Here is a 21,528-nt window from a genome sequence, read left to right as displayed (position 1 = left end):
CAACGGTTGGCTGAGCACAGAGGAAAGAAAAAAAAGAGTTGTGAAAACGATTGGTGCTGCAGGAGGAGGAGGACGGGGGAGTCGGGGTGAAGACGGGGGAGCAGCCGGCTGAATGGGGGCAACAGGGTGGCAACTGGACTCCTAAAGCTCTTTTCATGCTCGATCTGCTTCAACCAACGCTGAGAAACGCGTACGAGGACACCGAAGTCTTGCTAATTGTTTTCTCTCCATTTTTTATTTTTTTTTGAAGAGAAACAAAAACTGGGACGTCCCTGGTCGTTTCCCTCCTCAGTGTGTGGCGGCGTTTAGGTGTCCTACTTTCATTAATGTCTGTAAATGCAACACAGCTGGAAAAAAAACACAATAAAGCTTGACCCACAATTTCATTTTGTTCCCCCTTTGTGATGTGTTTTGTGTTCTATAGTGTTCATCAAATAATTGAAGAAAATCTACTTTTATTTTTAGAATTTATGGCATTATACCTGTTCTATGCAGCACAAAACACATTTTTTACTTCTGTCAGCGGCTTCAAAAGGCTTTTTTTTAAAGTCAGAGTCTAAAATGTCAAAACACAATGGATGATCAGATTTTCATCTTTCTGAAATTGTAGTTTCATTGAAATCAATTTACTCTGCATTTCTTGTTAAAAACTGACCAAAAACAACTAACTCTAACTCTAACCAGATTCTATAAAAAATGAAAAATTCTGTTTTCCGCAATGCAACCAGAAAGCCATTAGTGAATCAGCTGTTACCATCACTCAAGTGAAAAAAATTCTGGGACTTTTCAGCTGAACTGCAGGCAGTGTTTACACAGAGCTATTTATTTCCAGTATTAGTAACACCTGTGGACACTCCTGAGCTATCAACTTTATTTTTTTTAATTTCTAGCATTTTAACTGGGTCCTGCTGCACAGAAGACATTTCTGAGTTCTCTCTATTTCTTATCATGGTTGTTCTGTTTCTGTAGAGTTGCAGGACTTTACATCACAGTGAAAAATTTGCCCACAGTGAGTAAAAAACATGCAGAATGTTAATGCTGGTGTCCTCCATTGTTTCTCTTTTCCATCCCAACATCCAAAATCACTTTATTTTTTAAAAAAATGATAAAAATAAAACATTTGCTACAACCAGATTCTATAAAAAGGCAAAAAATTCTGTGCTCTTTATCAAAAGCGTGAAGCTATTAGTGACTCAGCTGCGACCAACGATGACGAGACAAAAATTCCTCTCAGCTTAACTGCAAGCAGTGTTTAAAATGTAAAGAGTAAAATATCTATAGTATGAAAGTGTACCTTTTTTCTCAACATCTGTTGAAAAAATTCAACTTCAGTCTTCTTTTTTTTATGATTTATGGCATTATAACTGTGTCATACTGCACAGAATGCATTTTTTAGTTCGCTCTACTTCTAGTCATGGTTTTTCTGTTTCTATAAAGGTGCAGTACTTTATATTGCAGTGAAAAATGAACCCACAGTGAGTAAAAATGCAACAGAAGTATTCATGTTAGTGCCATCCATTGGTTCTCGTCTCCGTCCAAACATCTGTCTCTCCTTTGGGATCCAGAAACTGATCTCAGAGCTGCTGTCTTGCCAGTAATAATGTGCCAGCAGCCAAAAACGGCTAAAATTGTGCCTAAAAAATAATAAATGCAACTATTATCATTACTGTATTTGTGACGAGGAAATGAAGAATCAAGAGTAAATTGAGTTCAGGAAGGAAGCCTGTGGGAGGATCCTTCACCATCAGCTCCACACCAGATTAAAATAGACCCTTTTTTTTTCTTTTTTTTTGGGTGCCATCCTTGTTTTTCTTTGTCGCTGTGTCTAACGGGCCCCTCCGGAGCCGCCGCCAAGTCCAACATGGCTGAAAATCGCTCTTGGCTGGCTGAGTCAACATCCCAGTGTCGGACTGGCTGAACTTCTCCTCCTGCATTCCCCCGTCGACGCCTGGGGGAAGCGGTTCTCTGGCCAAGACGTGGGTTTTGTGGTTACAGTTGGCCGGGCGGGAGGGAGATGAAAACGGTGCCATGTGGACAAGAAGCCTTTTCTTCTTTGTTCTGGTAACATGGCGGCGGTCTGGACGGACCCTCAGTCGAGGAGTTTAGCATTAGATGAAGAGTTAGAACTTGGGTGAAGGTGAGGAGGAGCAGAGCCGTCGTGAAGAGCTGATTTTAACTCATTTTATGGCTCCTGTCCAGGTTGTTTTCTCCAGACTAGATCTTGCTTCTGTTGGATCTACTCTCTGATGTGTGTCGCTTTGGATTAAATGAAATTGTAGAAACTGTAAATCTTACGGCTGGTTCCCGAACAATGTAGGAAAGTTTGGAAGACAAAGTTTTGATTGATTTGATAATCTCAGAGTTGTTTTAATTTGGATTTTGAAAAATAGCTTATTTGGTGTATTAAGAACTATAAAACAGTAGTTCTTACAATTAACTGATGCTGCACTTCTGGATATTAAACATTGCTGAACACATGATCATGTAACGACTTAAAGCAATGCAAAAAGAACATACAAGGTCCAGTTGATGCAAACTCAGCACTTCCTCCAAGGTTGTTGTGTATACGTACTACAGGCCAAATAAACTCCAGTAGTAAAATAAAGTCTACCATCAGAAATATCGTTTTCATTCAGTGTTTGATTCCAAAATGGCCAAATGTTGGTCTTAATTTCCAGACTTCCAGCAGAATTAGGGGTTAAAAGTGAGTCAACAGGGTCTTAGATTGAATTCTGTAATAAACGGGGAACCAGTGTCATTGATCCAGGATGGTGTTGTGTTTGCAGTTTCTCCATCCTTAAGGTAACTGAACTTAACTTGTATTGGTTGTCATTCTGACTGAAGAGTTCAAACTTAGACTCGTCCGTCCAGAGTACCTTCTTCTAGTCATCTACAGTCCAGTGCTTGTGTCACATTTTAGGTGTTTTTGGATGTTTGCATAGCCTCAATAATGACTTCCTAGCAGCTATTCTTCCCTTTAAGTCTCATTTCTTCAGTCGTGAGTCGAGACTTTCTCAGATTCTGATCTAGAAGCATTATTGTCTGCCTGAAGATCAGCAGTACAGCAAGAACCATCAACTCAGTAAAAAGAAACGACAGTCTATCCGGAAAATTTCACGGACTTTGAAAGTATCCTCAAGTGCAGTCGCAAAAACCATCAAATGCTATGATGACACTGTACTGTATATACACTACTGTGTAAAAGTTTGGGGTCACTTAGAAATGTCCTTATTTTTGAATGAAAAGCAGTTTGGTTCAATGAGAATAACATTAAATGAATCATAATCCAGTCTAGACATTGTTAATGTGGTAAATGACTATTGTAGCTGGAAACAGCTGATTTTTAATGGAATATCTCCATAGAGGTACAGAGGAACATTTCCAGCAACCATCACTCCTGTGTTCTAATGCTACATTGTGTTAGCTAATGGTGTTGAAAGGCTCATTGATGATTAGAAAACCCTTGTGCAGTTATGTTAGAACATGAATTAAAGTGTGAGTTTTCATGAAAAACATGAAATGGTCTGGGTGACCCCAAACTTTTGAACGGTAGTATACATTTATCTTCACAACAGCACTTCCTTCCAGTTGTACGAAACACTCTTGCATCTTTTTCAGACTGCTGTTGTAGTTTTTCTTTGCCCTGCTTTACTATTTTGACTCTGAATGCTCTAATCTAGCCAGTTTAGCAACTACTGGTAAATGTTATGGAGCATTAGGAGCCACATATTTCCATCAGGAGTTGGTGAAGACCAAAACAGAGCTAAAAGACTCACAAACCCAAATGGATGCTATTATACAATGAAAATTCAGTTAGTAAAATGTCATGTTTACATCTTGTTCCACTGCCTTCAAGTAAAAAAAATGACTTGAAACCTTGTTTCAAAGGTTGGATTCAGGTTGAAATGTGACCATAAAATTCAGACTTAAACTTATCTATGAACCAGATATTCATATGATATCATCTTGTAGGTCAACTTTTATAACTTAATATTATCCCTGATGATTCAACACATGTACACTACCATTTTGAGGTCGCTTCGAAATGTCCTTATTTTTGAAAGAAAAGCTGTTTTTTTCACTGAAGATAACATTAAATGAGTCAGAAATGCAGTCTAGACATTGTTAATGTGGTAAATGACTATTCTAGATGGAAACAGCTGATTTTTAATGGAATATCTCCATAGGGGTACAGAGGAACATTTCCAGCAACCATCACTCCTGTGTTCTAATGCTACATTGTGTTAGCTAATGGTGTTGAAAGGCTCATTGATGATTAGAAAACCCTTGTGCAGTTATGTTAGTACATGGATAAAAGTGTGAGTTTTCATGGAAAACATGAAATTGCTTGGGTGACTTCAAATTCTTGAACGGTAGTTTACATCCATTTTCCATCCATTTTCTTCCACTTACCATCAGCTTCGTCATGATGTATAAATACATATTGATATATTTATGTGTATAGATACAGCTATGCTCATAAGTTGGCAAAATTTGTGAAATATTGTCCTTTTTTTTTTAGAAAATATGTTTGATCATGGAAAAACTTGTCTTTCATTTAGGGTTAGTGGTCAGACAAAGTTATTTATTATCACGTAATTGTAAACTTATGAGCTCAACTGTACACATCTGCAGCTGACATGTGGCTCAGCTGATAGAAAATGGAGCCATTAGTGGAATTATCTACATTAAATCTTAAATATGACTCCTGTTGCTAATTTCTCTCCTCTTTTCTCACCTGTATCTTCTGGTGGATTTTAGGAGAAAACTAGGATGACACTTTTGTCTCCTGAGCTTCGAGCAGTAAGATTTTCCTCTGGACTGTGAAGCATCCGGTTGATTTATGTGCATTTCTGTGTGTTTCCAGTTTGGGCCAAAGTGGAGCTGACTATGGATGAGAGCGCTGAGGTGTACCTGGGCGACGTGGCTGAGATCCCCTGCCAGTACAGCTTCACCGACGCCAAAAACGAGCCCAGCTTCGTCATGATCCAGTGGTTTGTGGTGAGTGCCAACCGTCCGGCTGCTTGTGTGTGAAGCTGTTGGTCCTCGGTTTTTAGTTTCTTTAGTTTCTTTGTAACCCAGAATTTAAAAAAGGTGTAAATGAAATAAGAATTAGCAGAAAGAGGAGAGAATGTGGATGTTTTTAAAGGCCAACTCGAGATCTGTCCTTTTTATTCAGACTTCTGATTGGTTTTATTATAATTAATTGGAAACAGGACTTTAATTTTCCTCATTCAATTGATTTATTTTTTTTTATTGTTGGCATTGGACACTTTGTGGTGCATCTTTCATTTGGTACAGTTTTTTATGCTATGCTGTTCTATTTTATTTGATACTATCATATTCTATGTTGTGCTATTCTGAGCTGTGCTGTGCTATGCTATGGTATGCTATGCTAATCTATTTTATTCTATGCTATTCTATGCTATGATAGTCTGTGCTATGCTATTCTATGCTAATCTGTGCTAGGCTATTCTGTTTTATTTTATTATATACTATTCTATTCTATGCTATGCTATGGTATGCTATGCTAATCTATGCTATGCTGTTTGCTATTCTACTCTATTTTATTCTATGCTATTTTATGCTATGCTAATCTGTGCTATGCTATTCTGTGCTATGCTATGTTAATCTGTGCTATGCTGTTCTATTTTATTTTATTATATACTATTCTATTTTATGCTATGCTATTGTATACTATGCTAATCTATTCTATTCTGTTTGCTATTCTATTCTATTCTGTGCTATGCTATGCTATTCTATGCTATGCTTTGCTACTATATTTTATTCTATGCTATTCTATGCTAATCTATGCTATGTTATTCTATGCTGTGTTTGCTATTTTGTTTTATTCTACGCTATGCTATGCTATGGTTCTACATTTTTTTCTATGCTATTCTATGCTATGACAATCTATGCTATGCTACTCTATTCTAGTCTATGCTATGCTACTCTATTTTATTCTATTCTGTGCTATTTATTCTATGCTATTCTGTTCTATTCTATGCTATTCTTTTGTATGCTATTATGTGCTATGCCATTCTACTCTATTTTATTCTATGCTATTCTATTCTATTCTGTGCTCTTCTATACTACGCTTTGCTATTCTATTCTATTCTATTTTCAGCCAGTCTGACATTCTATTCTATTTTGAAGCAAATCCAAGAAGGGGGAGCAGAAGGAACCTGATGGTTTGAGATAGAAAAACCTCTAAGAGGATAAAATTATGCAGGATAACAATAACCGTGATCGGCTCCACACATTTAGAAGCTTTTTTCTCTGTCCATTTCCAGAAACGATTTCCTTAAGTGCCCTGTTTGCAAATGAGCATTTATCTTTTCATGCAGTCCGTGAAAAGACTTTCCAATGTTTGATTGCATTGACCAGTAAATAACACACTAAACATCTCCACTGATTTCTCTCTAAAATACTGCTTTTCCAAGACGTTTCAAGCTGTGTCCTCCTGCAGAGAGCCGTGGAAAACACCTCGCGGATGCGGATCTTCTACAGTGATGACAGCCAGCAGATGGTCGACAACAACACGGACTACAGCGGCCGCATCGAGGTGACTTCAGACCAGCAGGGAAGTCGACTCATAATCCAGGACGTCCAGCTCAACGACGAACGGGAATTCTTCTGCCAGGTGAACGGACTCGCTGCCGGGAACGCCGAGGGCAAGACCCACCTCCGAGTGTTTGGTAAGGAATCCCGAAGAACAGATAAATCATCACCTAAACGAAGATATAAAGCAGCGATATCAGAATCATTTTAGTTCATGGGCCACATTCAGCCCCGTTTGATCTCAAGTGACCAGTAAAATCACAGCATAATAAACTGGAAATAAGGTGCAAAAACAAGGCCAACAAAGTACGTTCTAAAAATAATCACATTTCAGGTATTATCTATTTACAAAACATTAAGAACAACCTGAAATTTATTAAGAAAAATAAATGAAATTTCTACAACATTATGCTTCAGTTTATCATTTACTCATTACAACTTACAGATCACAGAGGATCTAGAAAGGAACAAAACATTTAGTCACAAAGTTTAATCTGGAACTGAATGATATAGTATTTTACTTTATGATCAAAATGACAAAAATCAGGCAAAAAAACAGACGAAAACAACAAAAACAAGACAAAATATTACAAACATGAGAAACAAAATGACAACAGCGAGATACAAAATGTCACGGAACAAAACAAAAAAGAGGCAAAAAATTTGACAAAAAAGTTACGAAGTGACAAAAAAATAGACGAAAAGTGGGACAAAAAAATTATATAAATGACACGAGACAAAAATTGACAAAAGCAAGAAATAAAATCACAAAATATAGACAAACAACACAAGCGAGACAACAAAAGCACAAAACGACACACAAAACAACGAATAAAGCAAAACACAAAATGAAGAAAAAAGGCACAAAACACAAGTGAGACAAAAAGGAAACAAAAAATGAAAAAAATGAGAAACTAAATAACAAAAACATGAGAAAATCGACAAAAGTCAGACAAAAAAGACACAAAACAACAAAAAAACAAAAAAAATTTCTAAAATGAGACACAAAAAGACTGATAAATGGTATAATTTAGTCAGTAAAAAAATAAAGATAATAAATAAATGATGCCTTTTTAAGCTGTCGACAGGTTTTGGGGTTAATTTTTGGTGAATTTTCAAATGAGATTTTGACGAAATTGTGTGATTTCACCTTAGAATTGGTTCATTTTCCCAATGAAACCAAAAATCATGCATGATTCGTTCAAAGACCATCAGAAAGTTGAAAATCTGATTATTTATTCTGTTGAATATGTATGATTTCCCCTTAGAATTGCTTAATTTTCCTGATGAAAGCAAAAGTCACATGATTAGTTCAAAGACTGTCAGAAAATTGAAAATCTTTTGATTTATTCAGTCTTTTTCAGTTTAGGCTCTAATAAATTGTGTAATTAAGGTGACTTTTTAAAAAGACATCATGCCTTTATAATCCTGCTAACAGGTTTTGGGGGTTCAGATTTTTCATATATATGTCTTTGTTCTATTTAGTTTGTTATAAAGGACTGAAGTTATTTTTTTCCCGGTTCAGCTCCTCCGCAGGCTCCGGTCATCGAGGGCGTAACTTCTGGAATATCCGTGACCAATGAGATGCCGTCTAAGGTGGGTCCATTTAACTACATAAAAACTTCACGATTATTTCGTTAAGTATACTTTAGTTTGTTACTGAAATGTCCTTTTACAGTACTTGTGCTTCAGCGGCCAACATAAGGACAATAATGATTTGTTTTTGTGACTTTCCGTCCAGGTTGCGTCATGTGAAGCTCGAAACGGGTTCCCTAAACCCAACATCACCTGGTACAGGAATGGCATGCCGCTGATGTCTGCACCTGGACGTAAGTACGAACTGTAGTCGAAGCCACATTTTACTCTAAAAACTTTTAAATCCATTGATGCCTCAGAAACGGTAACAAGAAGCTGCCTCGCCAAAAAATATGTTAGATATTCATAGCGATGCTCTTGGGTCACGCTGCCCATCCAAAAAAAGTCGAACGCTCTAATATTTCATTGGACCACCTTTATCTCTGAGAACGACACACATTCACTGTGGCATCATTTCTATAAGCTTCTGCAAAGTTACAGCATTTATTTCTGTCCAGAGTTGCATTAATTTTCCACCAAGATCTTGTATTGATGATGGGAGAGTCGGACAAAGTCTTCTCCAGAACATCCCAAAGATTCTCAGTGGGGCTGAGGTCTGGATTCTGTGGAGGACAATCCATCTCATGCTCCCTGATCCACTCATTCTCAATGTGAACCCATGAATCCTGACATCATCATCATGGAACATGTCCATGAACATCAGGGAAGAAAAACTCCACTGATGGAAAGACCTGGTCATTCAGTATCTTCAGGTATCACCTGACCTCCTTCTTTGGGAACATAACGTTGCTGAACCTGACCAACCCCAGATCATAACCCTAAACCCCACAGGCTGGTAGACACTAGACATGATGAGGGCATCACTTCATCTGCCTCTCTTCTTACCCTGATGCCCCCATCACTCTGGAACAGGGTAAATCTGGACTCATCAGACCACATGACCTTCTTCCATTGATCCAGAGTCCAATCTTTATGCTCCTTAGAAAACTGAAGCCTTTTTTTCTGATTAGCTTCACTGATCAGTGGTTTTCTTAGAGCTACAGCTGTTTAGTCCCAATCCTTTGAGTTCTCTTCATATTGTGTGTAGAAATGTTCTTACTTTCATTATTAAATATAGCTGTGAGTTCTACTGTTGATCTCCTATGATCATCTAAGAGTTTGTTCCGACCACATTTGTTCTTTGAAGATGATGGTTCTCCACTATCCTTCAGGTTTTAATAATGTGTTGGACAGTTCTTAACCAGATTTTAGTAGTTTCAGAAATCTCTGTAGTTGTTTTCTTTGCTTGATGCAGGCCAATAATTTGACCCTTCTTTGACAGATTAACATCCTTTCCATGACCACAGGATGTGTCTTCCAACATAGTTGTTTCAGAAATGAGAAGCTCCTCACTGCATCAGCTAGAGTTAAATAAGTTGTTGCAGCTGAAACGTATTCATCACAGCAGTAATTATCCAATGGAAGGTTCTTACCTATTTGCTTAGTTAAATCCAGGTGGCAACTTTTTTTTTGAACAGGCAGCGCATCTCCCACACTTCAAGACCGAATACCTGCAAAACCACCATCATCTTTTTTTAAAAGGGATCAGTGGGGTTTAGTAAAGTGTTACATGCTGTATTCATATTCTTGTTCAGTATAGTGTGGTATGACGGGCAATATCAGTCTTTAGACACAATAGAATTCAGAATAAGTGCGAAAAGGTTGTAGGTGAATGAAGCAATGTTCGTAGAAAATGGCGCTTATTTTGCTATAATGAAGTACTTTGTTCCACCACTCAGGAATCGGTTTAGAGATGACAGTAATGTGTTGGTGTTTCCTTGTTGAACATCTGCTTTGATGTCTTTCCTCCAGATGTGAACATGTTGACTCTGGTCACCAGAGAGTCCAGCGGTTTCTCCTCGGTCCAGAGCACTCTGGAGTACAAGGTGGTGAAGGAGGACAAAGACGCTCGTTTCTCCTGTGAGGTCAGCTTCTTCGTCCCGGGAGCCATCAGGACGACCGAGTCGCACAGCGTCAACATCACCGTTCACTGTGAGTCAGCAAACGTTTGATTACTCTGTGCTGCTGGTCTGTGATGGAACAGGAAACCTCTTTATCTCATCAGTTCTTCACCAGAGTCAAGGTGAAAGAATTAATCCAGCGTTTCCTCTGCTACACTTTCACATTTAACTGTTTTATTTTACTATTATTATACGTGTTGTATGTTTTGTTGTATTACAGATAAGAAAACAAGCAAAATCACTGAAAAACCTTGTTAATTTACATTTTATCCCTAAAAAAAATGCCAAAAAAATATTATTATATTTGCAGATAATTGCTGTTATTTTAAAGAAAAATTAGGTATTATTATAATTAGGTATTTTATATGTGGATATTAAACTAGTAAAATCACAGATACATAGATTTGATTTACATTTTAGCCCTATAAAGAGCACCAGAAATTACACATTTTTTAATGTAGATATCATAATTTTTTTTAGGTATTTGCTAGTATTTGAAAGAAAACCCTCCAAAATTGAAAATTGTAAATATTTGTTAAGCTATTTTTTATCACAGGTCAACCCTGTTGTGTCAAATTACAGACATTAAGCTAGTTAAATCACAGTAAAAAAAAAAACTAATAATAAAGAAGTAAAATCACAGATAAGGAGTGTTAATTTACATTTTAGCCCTAAAAAAAGGCCAGAACTGTGCATAAGTTTACTCTTTTTACAATGTGTGACTATAAAATTACACATTTTTTACTGTAGATGTTATTTTTTAGATATTTGCCGCTTATTGAAAGAAAAAAAAAACAAAATTTTGAATTCTAAATATTTTTTCAGCTTTTACATCACAGATCAAACCTGTTTTGTCAAATTACAGATATAAAACCAATTAAATCACAGAAAAAAATCCAAGAAACAGATTATAAAGTAGTAAAATCACAGAAAAACTGATTCAATTTACATTTAGCCCTAAAAAGAATACCATAACTGTCCATAAGTTTAGAAGTTTTTAGCTTTACTGTATATCAGTCAGCTAAAAATATCATATTTACACATATTTGTTATTACTTTATAGAAAAAATCTGTATATTAATAGTTGAAAAATGGTGAATAATGCTTTAAACTCTTTTTTACAGGATGTTTGTTAAATTGCAGATAATAAACTGTTAAAATAACAGAGAAAAAGTCTTAATTAATATGTTATCCATAAAAAACAGGCCAAAACTGAACACACTGTCCACGTCAAAAATATGTGCTTTTACAAATTTACAAATGATTGAAAAATGGTGAATATTTATTATCATTACACAGCTTTACTGTACATAAATAAGCTAAAAATGTCTTTATTTACAGATATTTGCTGTTATTTTTCATCATTTTTCTGTGTAATATTGTTTTCCACCATGTGAGGCCAAGTGAAAGCATAAAGTCACCGCTGAGGAACTTAGTAACGCATCATCCTCACTTTCTTTTCTTTCTGCTTGTCACTTTCTGTTTGCTGTTGAGGTTTAGGAGGTGAGACGAGGGTTTAAGAGGATTTTTTATTGCCTCTGTGCCTCCCGGGTTCAGACAGATTTTCTTGCCATAAAACAGATTAAATCACGCTTAATTGAGAGCGACGTTCTTACTGCAGCGAAGCAACAACATCTTGGAAAATCAAGGAAATGTGTCACTCTCATCCTGAAATGTGCTCATTTTACTGGCAGTTTGACAAATTCCTCTTGCGTGAGAAATGCACCTTAAATAGGAAAGATCACAGATAATTCTTAGACATGGGATGTATTAGATGTTTACTCATCAGTACCAGCCTTGAGCTTTGACAGCAGTTTGTCTGTAATCTGTGTGTTTCTATAGTGTTCCTGTGGGGGTTTTTAGAGCAACGTAGGGAGAACCTTTCTCACAGCTGTAAGTTTGGTAGGAAACCATTTGAGAAGACAGATAACCCGAAACTTTCACCCAAACATCTGAATATTTGATGTTTACTGCAGAATGACCACAACAACAGGACGTCTCCAAACTCCACCAGAAGCTGATCGTAATCATAAAGTGTCGATTCTGAAGATAACTTCACATCTGGACACTGTTTACTGTGACTTCCTAAACTTCTTCTCCTCCTACACCCAGAATTTTCTACACAACAATTAACTGAACAGTATTAAATCAAGATAAATAAAGAAATTCAGTTTTACTGGAGTCAAGATCCCAACTCAGGCTGCAGCTATCGATTCTTTTAGTAATGGAGTATTATTACGATTAATCAAGTAAACGAATTCCGTACGACATCTGTGGTGTGTTGTACATACATAGTATAGAGCAGGGGTATTATACATATACAGTGTATTACAGGTGTATTGTACATATATAGTAAACTTTATTCATAAAGTGTCATTATGCTGCAGATGTGGTGCCCCACGTGAGGCAAAATTTACGAGATTATTACGCTACCGAAACATATTGTCAGTACACATGTTAAATTTAAAGTTTATAAGCGGGGTCTGGAACTCATCTTAGTTCAGTGGCTGCATTCAGCCCAATTTGATCTCAAGTGTCCCGCACCAGTAACACTATAGCCTCATAGCCTATAAACAACCACAGCTCCAGTTGTGCAAAAAAGTGTGTTCTGAAAAAGTTCACATTTTAGGAACTGTCTTTTCACAAAACATCATGAACAACCTGAAATTTCTGAAGAAAATACGTTCAATTTCAACAATATTAGGCCTCAGTTCATTTACACATTACATTTTACAGATCACAGTTTATCTACAAAGACACAAAACATTTAATCATGTCTGGAAGTGAACAATATAGTCTTTTACTTTATGATCAAAACAACAAAAGTCAGACAAAAAAGACAAAAAAAACAAAAACAAGACAAAATATTGCAAAAGTGAGACACAAAACGACAAAAGCGAGAAACAAAATGAGACAAACGACACAAAAGAAAATAAAAAGACAAAAAATTGGATAAAACAGGTGCAAAGTGAGACAAAAAAGACACTAAACGACAATAAATGAGAAAAAAATTATACACGACAAACGAGAAAAAATGACAGCGGCGAAAAACATAACGACAAAAAAATAGACAAAAAAAGGCAAAATATTACAAAAACTAGACAAAACGACAAAAGCACAATGAGCAATATAGTATTTTACTTCATGATCAAAACAACTTATCATGGTCTACAAAGTGTTTTAAATTTACTGTTTTTACAAATGTACAATTTGAAGTTAATGTCTTCTGTAATTTTTACTCTTTACCAAGTCGTCCCACAGGCCAGATTGGACCCTCTGAAGGGCCGCTTTTGGCCCGCGGGCCGCATGTTTGACACCCCTGGTTTATAGCCTGTTTGTCTCTACATCTAAATTCATTTATGCTCTGTATTGAACTTTACCTAATTTTCTATCTGCAGCCTCTGTTGTTTAATACCTTCTGTGGTTAGTGAGTTTTTATTTATTATACATGCAGTAACTGAATCTCATCTTTTCTCATTTGACCCACTGATTGCATCCTCTGTGGAAGCTGGTTTTAAATGGATGTAACAGATGCTAATGTGGTGCGCTGAGTGGAATATTCATTAGACTCCCACATGAGGAACTCTGCAACCTCCAACACATCCAGAGGTGCCGCTGATAACTTGATGTAAAACTCTGGTTGGAGGTTCAAGGTTCATGTTACGCTTCTGGTCTTTTTCTGCTGATTTGCTGACCTCAGACTGGAGGCCAACGTCTTGTTCTGGCTGTTTCCTCATCGCTAGTTTCCATCTTGGTATTCAAAGAGCCACTCAACCAGTTTCATGCATGAAGTTTATTTATTCCTCTTGAGGAATAAGTAGCATAAAGTCTTTCTAAGCTCCAGAGAAAGGCTGCATAGTGGAAAAACCTGACTTTGTGATAAATATTTGTGTATTTTTAATATCTTTAGCGCTAAGAAAAAATGGAGGACTTTTTACCAGATGACCCGATTTGACAAATACTACTCAATTTACAATTATTGATGTGATCTTACAAGAGAGTGTGTCTGCATGTAAAACTCTGGCAAATGCATGCAAAATACTTTCATTACTTTGGATGGTAGTCAGATCTGCCTTTGCACTTGTCAGACAGAGCTCTGTGACGCTCATCTAAAATTAAATAATTAGACAAAACTGGTAATTGGAAGACGCTTTTGACTGTTTTTGGTCAACATCATTCTTTCTGCAGCTGTAATATTTTCTCACCACTAACACTGTGTTTCTTTCGGCAACCAAACCTTTATATATTTAGTATTTCTCTTCTGTCTTTTCGTCACTGTTTTGTGCACATGTGAAGCCTCCTGTATGTCAACTGTCTCTTTTAAGTAAAAAAAAAAATACCCAAGAACCCTTAAATCAGAGTAAATAATATAAACTTTATTGATTCCTTAGTGTGGAAATGCGCATGTTACAGCAGCTAGATACAAATAAAACATCATAAACAATAAGAAAATCAATACAAAAGGAGAAAAAAGATTTTAAAAAAATAAAGATAATAATAGATTATGTACACCTTTCATTTTCGCAAATTTGGATTCCACTATCCACTGTTGTTCTGTCAGACTTCTCTTGTAGTATAATGAAATGACAACTATGGGAGTTTCCTTTGTCGTATCAAGCAGCAGAAAAAGTCACAAAATCAAATCAAATGTTTGCTTTGCTTTAACTGTTGTGATTGCACACAGTAGCATCAATGCTGACAAAATAAAGTTGATTTGTAAATTGCAAGTGGAATCCAGGGTCTATTATATGTTTTTCAACTTTAAATGCATTTTATAATCACTGGAAAACCTCTTTCAGTCTTCTGTTTCTAAATGTCAGTATTAACACAAATGCAGTTTAAATTCCCATCGCTTTAACAACCACATTATGGTGTCAGTTCGGCCATTATTAAAATAATCGATAGCTGAAGCCCTAAACTGAACTTAGTTTAACTTGGCTCAACTTGGCTTAACTTAGCTTAGCTTGGCTTAGCTTAACTAAACTAAACCGAACTTAGCTTAACTTGACTTGGCTTGACTTAGCTTAACTTAGCTTAGCATAACTTGACTTGACGTAGCTTAGCTTGACTTAACTTGACTTAGCTTAACTTAGCTTTAGTTGGCTTGACTTGACTCAGCTTAACTTAGCTTAGCTTAACTTAGCTTAGCTTAACTTAGCTTTGCTTAACCTAATATGGAATCCATTATCCGCTGTTGTTGTCAGACTTTTCTTGTAGATTAATCAAATGACAACCATACTTTGTTGTATCAAGCAGCAGAAAAAGTCACAGACTCAATTGTTTGCTTTCCTTTAACTGTTGCTATTGCACACAATAGTGTTGATGCTGAAAAAATAAAGTTGATTTGTAAATTGCAAGTGGAATCCAGGGTCTGTTTTTCAACTTTAAATGCATTTTATAATCACTGGAAAACCTCTTTAAGTCTTCTTATTGTTTGTAAATGTCAATATTAACACAAATACAGTTTAAATTCCTATCGCTTTAGCAGCCACATTGTCTGGTCTCCTCCATGGTTTTTGTTGATGCTGTGGCAGCCGGGGCCAAACACAGTCTGTGCTGTCAGCGTTATGGAAATGTGCTTGTAAAGTGACTTTAGCAGCTCGCTGAATGAGCCGGCTTAATTCGATTCTGTGTTGTGTGCAGACCCCACCACCATGGCGGAGCTGTGGAAGGAGTCGCCCCAGGGCCTGGTCAAAGAGGGGGACACCGTGGAGCTGCGTTGCCAGGGAGACGGCAACCCCCCGCCGCCCTTCGTCTTCAACAGAGAACAAGTAAGAATGGACGTCCTATTCTCACCCCAGAGAGAGAAAGGGTGACACGGGGGAGACTTGTAGGGAATGTTTTTGATATGCAGAGCTCTCAGGGCCTCATGCAGACATGAGTGTGCAACATGTATGAGGACGTCCAGGCTGGAGTCTGAGACCGGACACTCGTTCCCATGTCAGACACAAACTCATTGTATGACTGGACTAAACAAAAGTCCAGCTGACTGGGTGTCAAACCATCACTTTGAGGCATTTTATTCACCAGTTTTGCTGTGAAGGACAAGGGGAATAAATAATTTCTTTTGTTACATTGCAGGAAAATCTAGGTTTTAATTGAATATGTTTAGCCATATTCCCATATTTTTTATATTTTTTATTACTTATTATCAGCATTATTTTATACTGTTATATTCTAGCCTCATTTTAGCTCATTGATTTTATTCCAGTATTGTGTCGTGCTTATATCTTATTGCTTTTTTACATTAACACTCTGCATTTCTTATGTCATATGTTTTTTTTTCTTAGCAATGTCTGGCACAAAAATATCTTTGGCATTACTAAAATTTTATCTAAACTTAACTAAACATAACTTAACCTAATGTAGCTTAACTTGGCTTGGCTTGGCTTGGCTTGACTTAGCTTAGTTTTACTTAACTTAGCTAAACTAACTAAACTAGCTAAACTAGCTTAACTAAAGCTGAAACAACTCCTCGAGTAATTCAACGACTAAAATGCCTCGAGGCTTCATTTAATCCACTATATATGCACAATACAGCATGGATGTCCGCCCTTGTTCCACCCGGACCGTTATTTCTGTTGCACAGTGTGCTCACTTTCGGTTTTGATGCTGTAACATGCATGCTAAGCGAGGAATGCAAAATGGAGACGGAGGCATCAGATTACTCAATTAATCACCAGAATAATCGATAGAATACTCGATTATTAAAATAATTGCCAGTTGCAGCCCTAAACTTAACTTCATTTAACTGGGTTTGGCTTGACTTCCCTTGACTTAGTGCAACTTAACTTAGCTTAACTTATCATGGCTTAACTTAGCTTAGCTTAACTTAGCATAACTTCGCTTAACTTGGCTTGACTTTGCTTAGCTTAACTTGCTTAACTTGGCTTGGCTTGACTTAGCTAAACTTAGCTTAGCTTAGCTTGACTCAGCTTAATTTAGTTCGACTTAACTTGATTTGACTTAGCTTGGCTTAGCTTAGCTTAGCTTCACCTCGCTTAAAATGTGCTGCAGTCCTGAGTCGCAGTCTGTGAGGTACAAATCTGCATCAAGTTCAAGTCTTGTGGATTTGTATGTTTGAATTTGTGCTGATTTCATAGTAATCCACCAAGTAGCTGCCAACATGTCGTATTCTTTTAAACTAATCAGGACTTAAAGACTATAAACCTGACAGTTTTTTCTGTTCCGAGATCCTTGCTGTCTCTTCTTTATGACTTCTTAACACGAGGATATATAATTGATTTATATTGATAAGATAAGAAACTATTAATCTTCAGGGTAATTCTTGTGCCAGATACACATGACAAACTGTCTAGTAGAAAAGCAATAAGAAGTGTGATACATTACTGAAAATAAAAATATAAATTACTGAAATAAAAATGACTAGAATAGAAAAGTAATAAATACTGACAATGATTCTGAGGTAGTAAAGACATACATGCTAATGAAATATTGAACATCTGAGCAAATTTGCATCAACTAAAACTTTGAATTTGTGCCAAGTTGAATCCATCCAGTAGCTGCCAGCGTATTTTACTGTGTACGGTCATGAAGAGTGTGTTTTATTTATGTTCCCTGTGTTTTATGTGTGATTAATGTATTCATCTCACTGCTGCATGACCGATTACCCCACTGGGGACAAATCAAATTGATTGATTGATGTTGTTTATGCTCGTAAAACCTCAGAAATCTGCTGTATGGATGAGCTTTTACAGAACACATGCACTCACTTTAGCAGTGTAGTAAATACTGGAAGTGACATTTTGTGTGATTTATTGTTGCTTTCAGGCTTTCAGATTTGCCAAATCTTCGTGGTTTCTTGCCCTTAATGGATTCAGACATAAACTGCAGTCATGTCTTCAGATCCAAACACAATCTGAAAGAATATTTGTCACATTTATTTAATGTATGAATTCAGGTACGTTTGGGGAAAGTTGTCATTTTAGACCAGCTTTGAGTCAGTGTTTGGTCTAGTGAGTGGGTTATATTAGTGATATTTTTCCATTTACAAACTATCTTTCAGTCACATAAAACTAAAGTCTATATCTGCAACCCTTTAGAACTATACTGTAATAAACTGGACGGCAATTTCCATTTTTTGTAGAAATAAAGTACGGTTTAGCATTGTTGCTCTACAAGCACACCTGATACAGCAACAAAGAACAAACTTTAGCTTCTTTTTCCACTTTTAAACTGCCACACAATGTGTTTAGATTGAATTTAAAGTGAGTTTCTGCTGCAGGAGCTGGATGTGGAGTTGGAGAGTAGCGGCGACGTCTTGATTCTGTCGTCGGTGACTCGTAAAGACAGCGGCATCTACCAGTGTCGGCCTCTGGACGCCACCGACTCCAGCGACGTCAAAGGAGAGATGCAGCTCACTGTGCACTGTGAGGAACAAACCTACACACTCAACACACACTTATAGACACTGTTTCCTCATATATTGTGACTCGGTACTTTTTTTGACAACTCAAAAAACTGTTTTTATTGTTAACAGTTTCATAAATACAATACACAGGCATGACTGTTGTTGGTTAATCCCATGAAATCAATACCTGACAACGTATTTTACTGATATCAATCTAATGTTTGTCTAGTTTGCTTCATAATGCAACAACAATTATGGCAATATACATGTATATTCATGCTGGGAAACAGTTTTAGCACCTGATTGCTAGTTTAATAATAATTCTCGCATAGTGCCCTGAAGGATCTTTGTTCATCTCTAACTAATCAGCCGCTGTTTCCCTGTTTGAAATCTGTCAAAAACTTTCATTTCAGACTAAAACCTGTATTATTATTTATGAGGCAAATAACAAACTGGAACGACTAATCAGTCCTTATTCACATACACATAACCAAAAATCGTAATATTTTTATGACCTCCATCTTGCTGCCGTTGTTTTTATGGACTTTTGTTGTTGAGTTCCAAATAGTTTCCAGCTGTTCCCAGAGACTGGCTTTGGGCTTTAGATGAAACTTTTGTGCCATCTATTTTTGAATTCAATAAATCCCAGATCTCTTCAATAGGATTCCAGTCTGGACTTTGACTTGGCCAGTCCATCAATTCCAGTCCTCCAGATTCCTTTTTCTTGGTCCAGTAGTCTCTACACAGCTTTGAAGGATGTTTGGAGTCATTGTTTTCTTGGTATGTGAACCCACAACCAATCAGGTTCAATAAAGAAGGGATTCCATGATGCACCAAGATGTTGTGGTAGACCTTCTTGTTCATGATACCATCCATTTCCACTAATGGAGCCCCATACCATGATGGAATCTCCACTGTGATGCATCTAGCATCAAAATGTTCCCCAGCTTTTCTGTGGACATGAACACGACAATGCTGACTGAAGAGTTCAACCTTGGGCTCGTCCATCCAGAGTACCTTCTTCCAGTCATCTACAGTCCAGTGTTTGTGCTCCCTGGCAAATTTTAACCGTTTCTGGATGTTTGCAGGCCTTAATCCTCGTGTCGTCCTGCGGGTCAAATTGACCCATTTTAAAGTTTGAAAATGTGGGAAAAGAAATATTTTCACAGTGAAACTTCTGACATTTTTGACATTTTTCTCCAAGGTTATTATAAATATGCACTACAGACCAAATAAACTCCATTAATATAATAAAGTGTACCATCAGAAATGTCATTTTAATTCAGTGTTTGATTCCAAAATGGCCAAATGTTGGTCTTAAGTTCCAGTCATTCAGTCAGGATGGAGTTATGTTTGCAATTTCTGCATCCTTAAGGCACCTGAACTTGCAGTGTGTTGGTTGTCATTCACTTCCCTCTCTGGTTAGTTTCTCATCATGCAGACCTACTTTAGCACCACAGTCGTCCTTGTTCTGTTTACTACAAGCTCAGAAGTCAACACAGCGACCTCAACCGCTGCACTGATTCCTTCACCTTCTTGTTTTGTTGTGTCTAGACTTGGATCCGGCTGTTGTGGTCCCCAAAGACTCCGAGGTCATGTTCAAAGGAGAAAATCTGATGGCGTCCTGCAACGCTCTGTCCTCCCTCAAAACAACCACCGTCTGGTACAAGGTAATTAAACATAACTGCCTGCTTATTGCTGCATCGGCCTTAGAGAGTCCAGGGACATTTGGTTTGAGTAGTTTTCGACATCTGGACGCCATGTTGTTGCAAATCTGTTTGAGAGGAACGTTAGTGTCAACAGTGGCAGAAATGTGCCACTCAACACCTCAAAAATTCAACCGTGAAAGGAAAAGCCAGTCGTGGACATACTTCTTGACTCACTGCATGTTTCCTGTGCAGGATGGGAAGCAGGTGGGTCGGGGGAACACACTGCCCCTGCGGGACGCCGACTATGAAACGAGCGGAGAATACATCTGTGAGGTGACCGTTCCCTCGCTGCCGGCCCTGCACACCAGAGGCTCCGTCCACATCATCGTCCAGGGTCAGTCGCCTCCAGCGTCTCCTTACTGCTGGTGCTAGATAGGGAGCGATCCACATGTTGTTTTGTTTGTTTTCCAAGGGTCAATGCCAATTATTAGTAATCAAAAAATAACCTTAAATGTAATGTTTTAACAGCACGAGATAGCAGAGAAGCTGTTGTTTATAACGAGGCGTCTTCCTTCATAAAGGTGACTATAACCGAATATGTAAAATAGAAATGGAGCGATTAAATTAGGCTGTCCTCTGTTTATGTGGTGTCGACTGATCAGTTTGTCTCTCCTCTATTTACTTAATATTTCACTGTTCTATCACTTTTATTGTCTACTAAGGTCCATATCTTAAAGCATTATTAATTATTGTTTTCCAGAGTCTGTTTCAGGTTAATCTGTTGCTGCCTTCTAACTTTGACGATAGCTGTTAGCATTGCATTAGCCACTGGGAGAGTAGCTAGTTTTCTGGTTTCCTGATGTTTCTTGTTCAATTTTTGCCTCTTGAGAGACATTTCTGAGACCACAGAGTCCTGAGATCTGAAGTAGACCATTTAATTTATCAATAAACAGTCAATAAATATACCAATAATCAGAATAATGCCAAACATCAGACACAATATTCAGGCTATCACTGCTAAAAATTAACTGTAAAAAATGTGTTTCTTCCACTGTTTTATCACTCACACTGCCCACTAGCGTCCGGATCATAAGTTCTATTAATTATTGTTTTCCAGTCTCTGTTTCAGGTTCATCTGTTGCTGCCTTCTAGCTTAGCCGCTAGCTGTTAGCGTAGCATTAGCCACTGTGAGAGAAGCTAACTTCCTGGTTTCAGTTTTTGCAGTTTCTACTTGAGAGGCATTTCTGAGACATGAAAAAAAGCATTTAATTCATGAATAATTGCTTTGAAGCCTACAGGGCTTTCAGTTTGAAACATGTGGACAGGAAGAGTTGAGTTTCACTGATGGGAG

General features: G+C 37.3%; 1 protein-coding gene across 2 annotated transcripts in view; it reads left to right on the top strand.

The window, feature by feature from the left end:
- mcama (melanoma cell adhesion molecule a) overlaps positions 1-21,528 on the top strand; it is a 100,170-nt gene that overhangs the window by 52,784 nt on the left and 25,858 nt on the right. For both annotated transcript variants that reach the window (XM_055017302.1, XM_055017301.1), the window contains exons 2-10: positions 4,868-5,001; positions 6,470-6,698; positions 8,087-8,157; positions 8,303-8,390; positions 10,009-10,188; positions 15,801-15,928; positions 18,403-18,547; positions 20,083-20,198; positions 20,430-20,571. In XM_055017302.1, coding sequence (XP_054873277.1) covers positions 4,868-5,001; positions 6,470-6,698; positions 8,087-8,157; positions 8,303-8,390; positions 10,009-10,188; positions 15,801-15,928; positions 18,403-18,547; positions 20,083-20,198; positions 20,430-20,571 — 1,233 coding nt within the window. The remainder of the gene's footprint in view (positions 1-4,867; positions 5,002-6,469; positions 6,699-8,086; positions 8,158-8,302; positions 8,391-10,008; positions 10,189-15,800; positions 15,929-18,402; positions 18,548-20,082; positions 20,199-20,429; positions 20,572-21,528) is intronic.

Source organism: Amphiprion ocellaris, chromosome 14, assembly GCF_022539595.1.
Source record: "Amphiprion ocellaris isolate individual 3 ecotype Okinawa chromosome 14, ASM2253959v1, whole genome shotgun sequence".
NCBI lineage: Eukaryota > Metazoa > Chordata > Actinopteri > Pomacentridae > Amphiprion > Amphiprion ocellaris.
The sequence above is the reverse complement of the archived record's forward strand: the minus strand, read 5'-3'. Positions and strand labels throughout refer to the sequence as shown.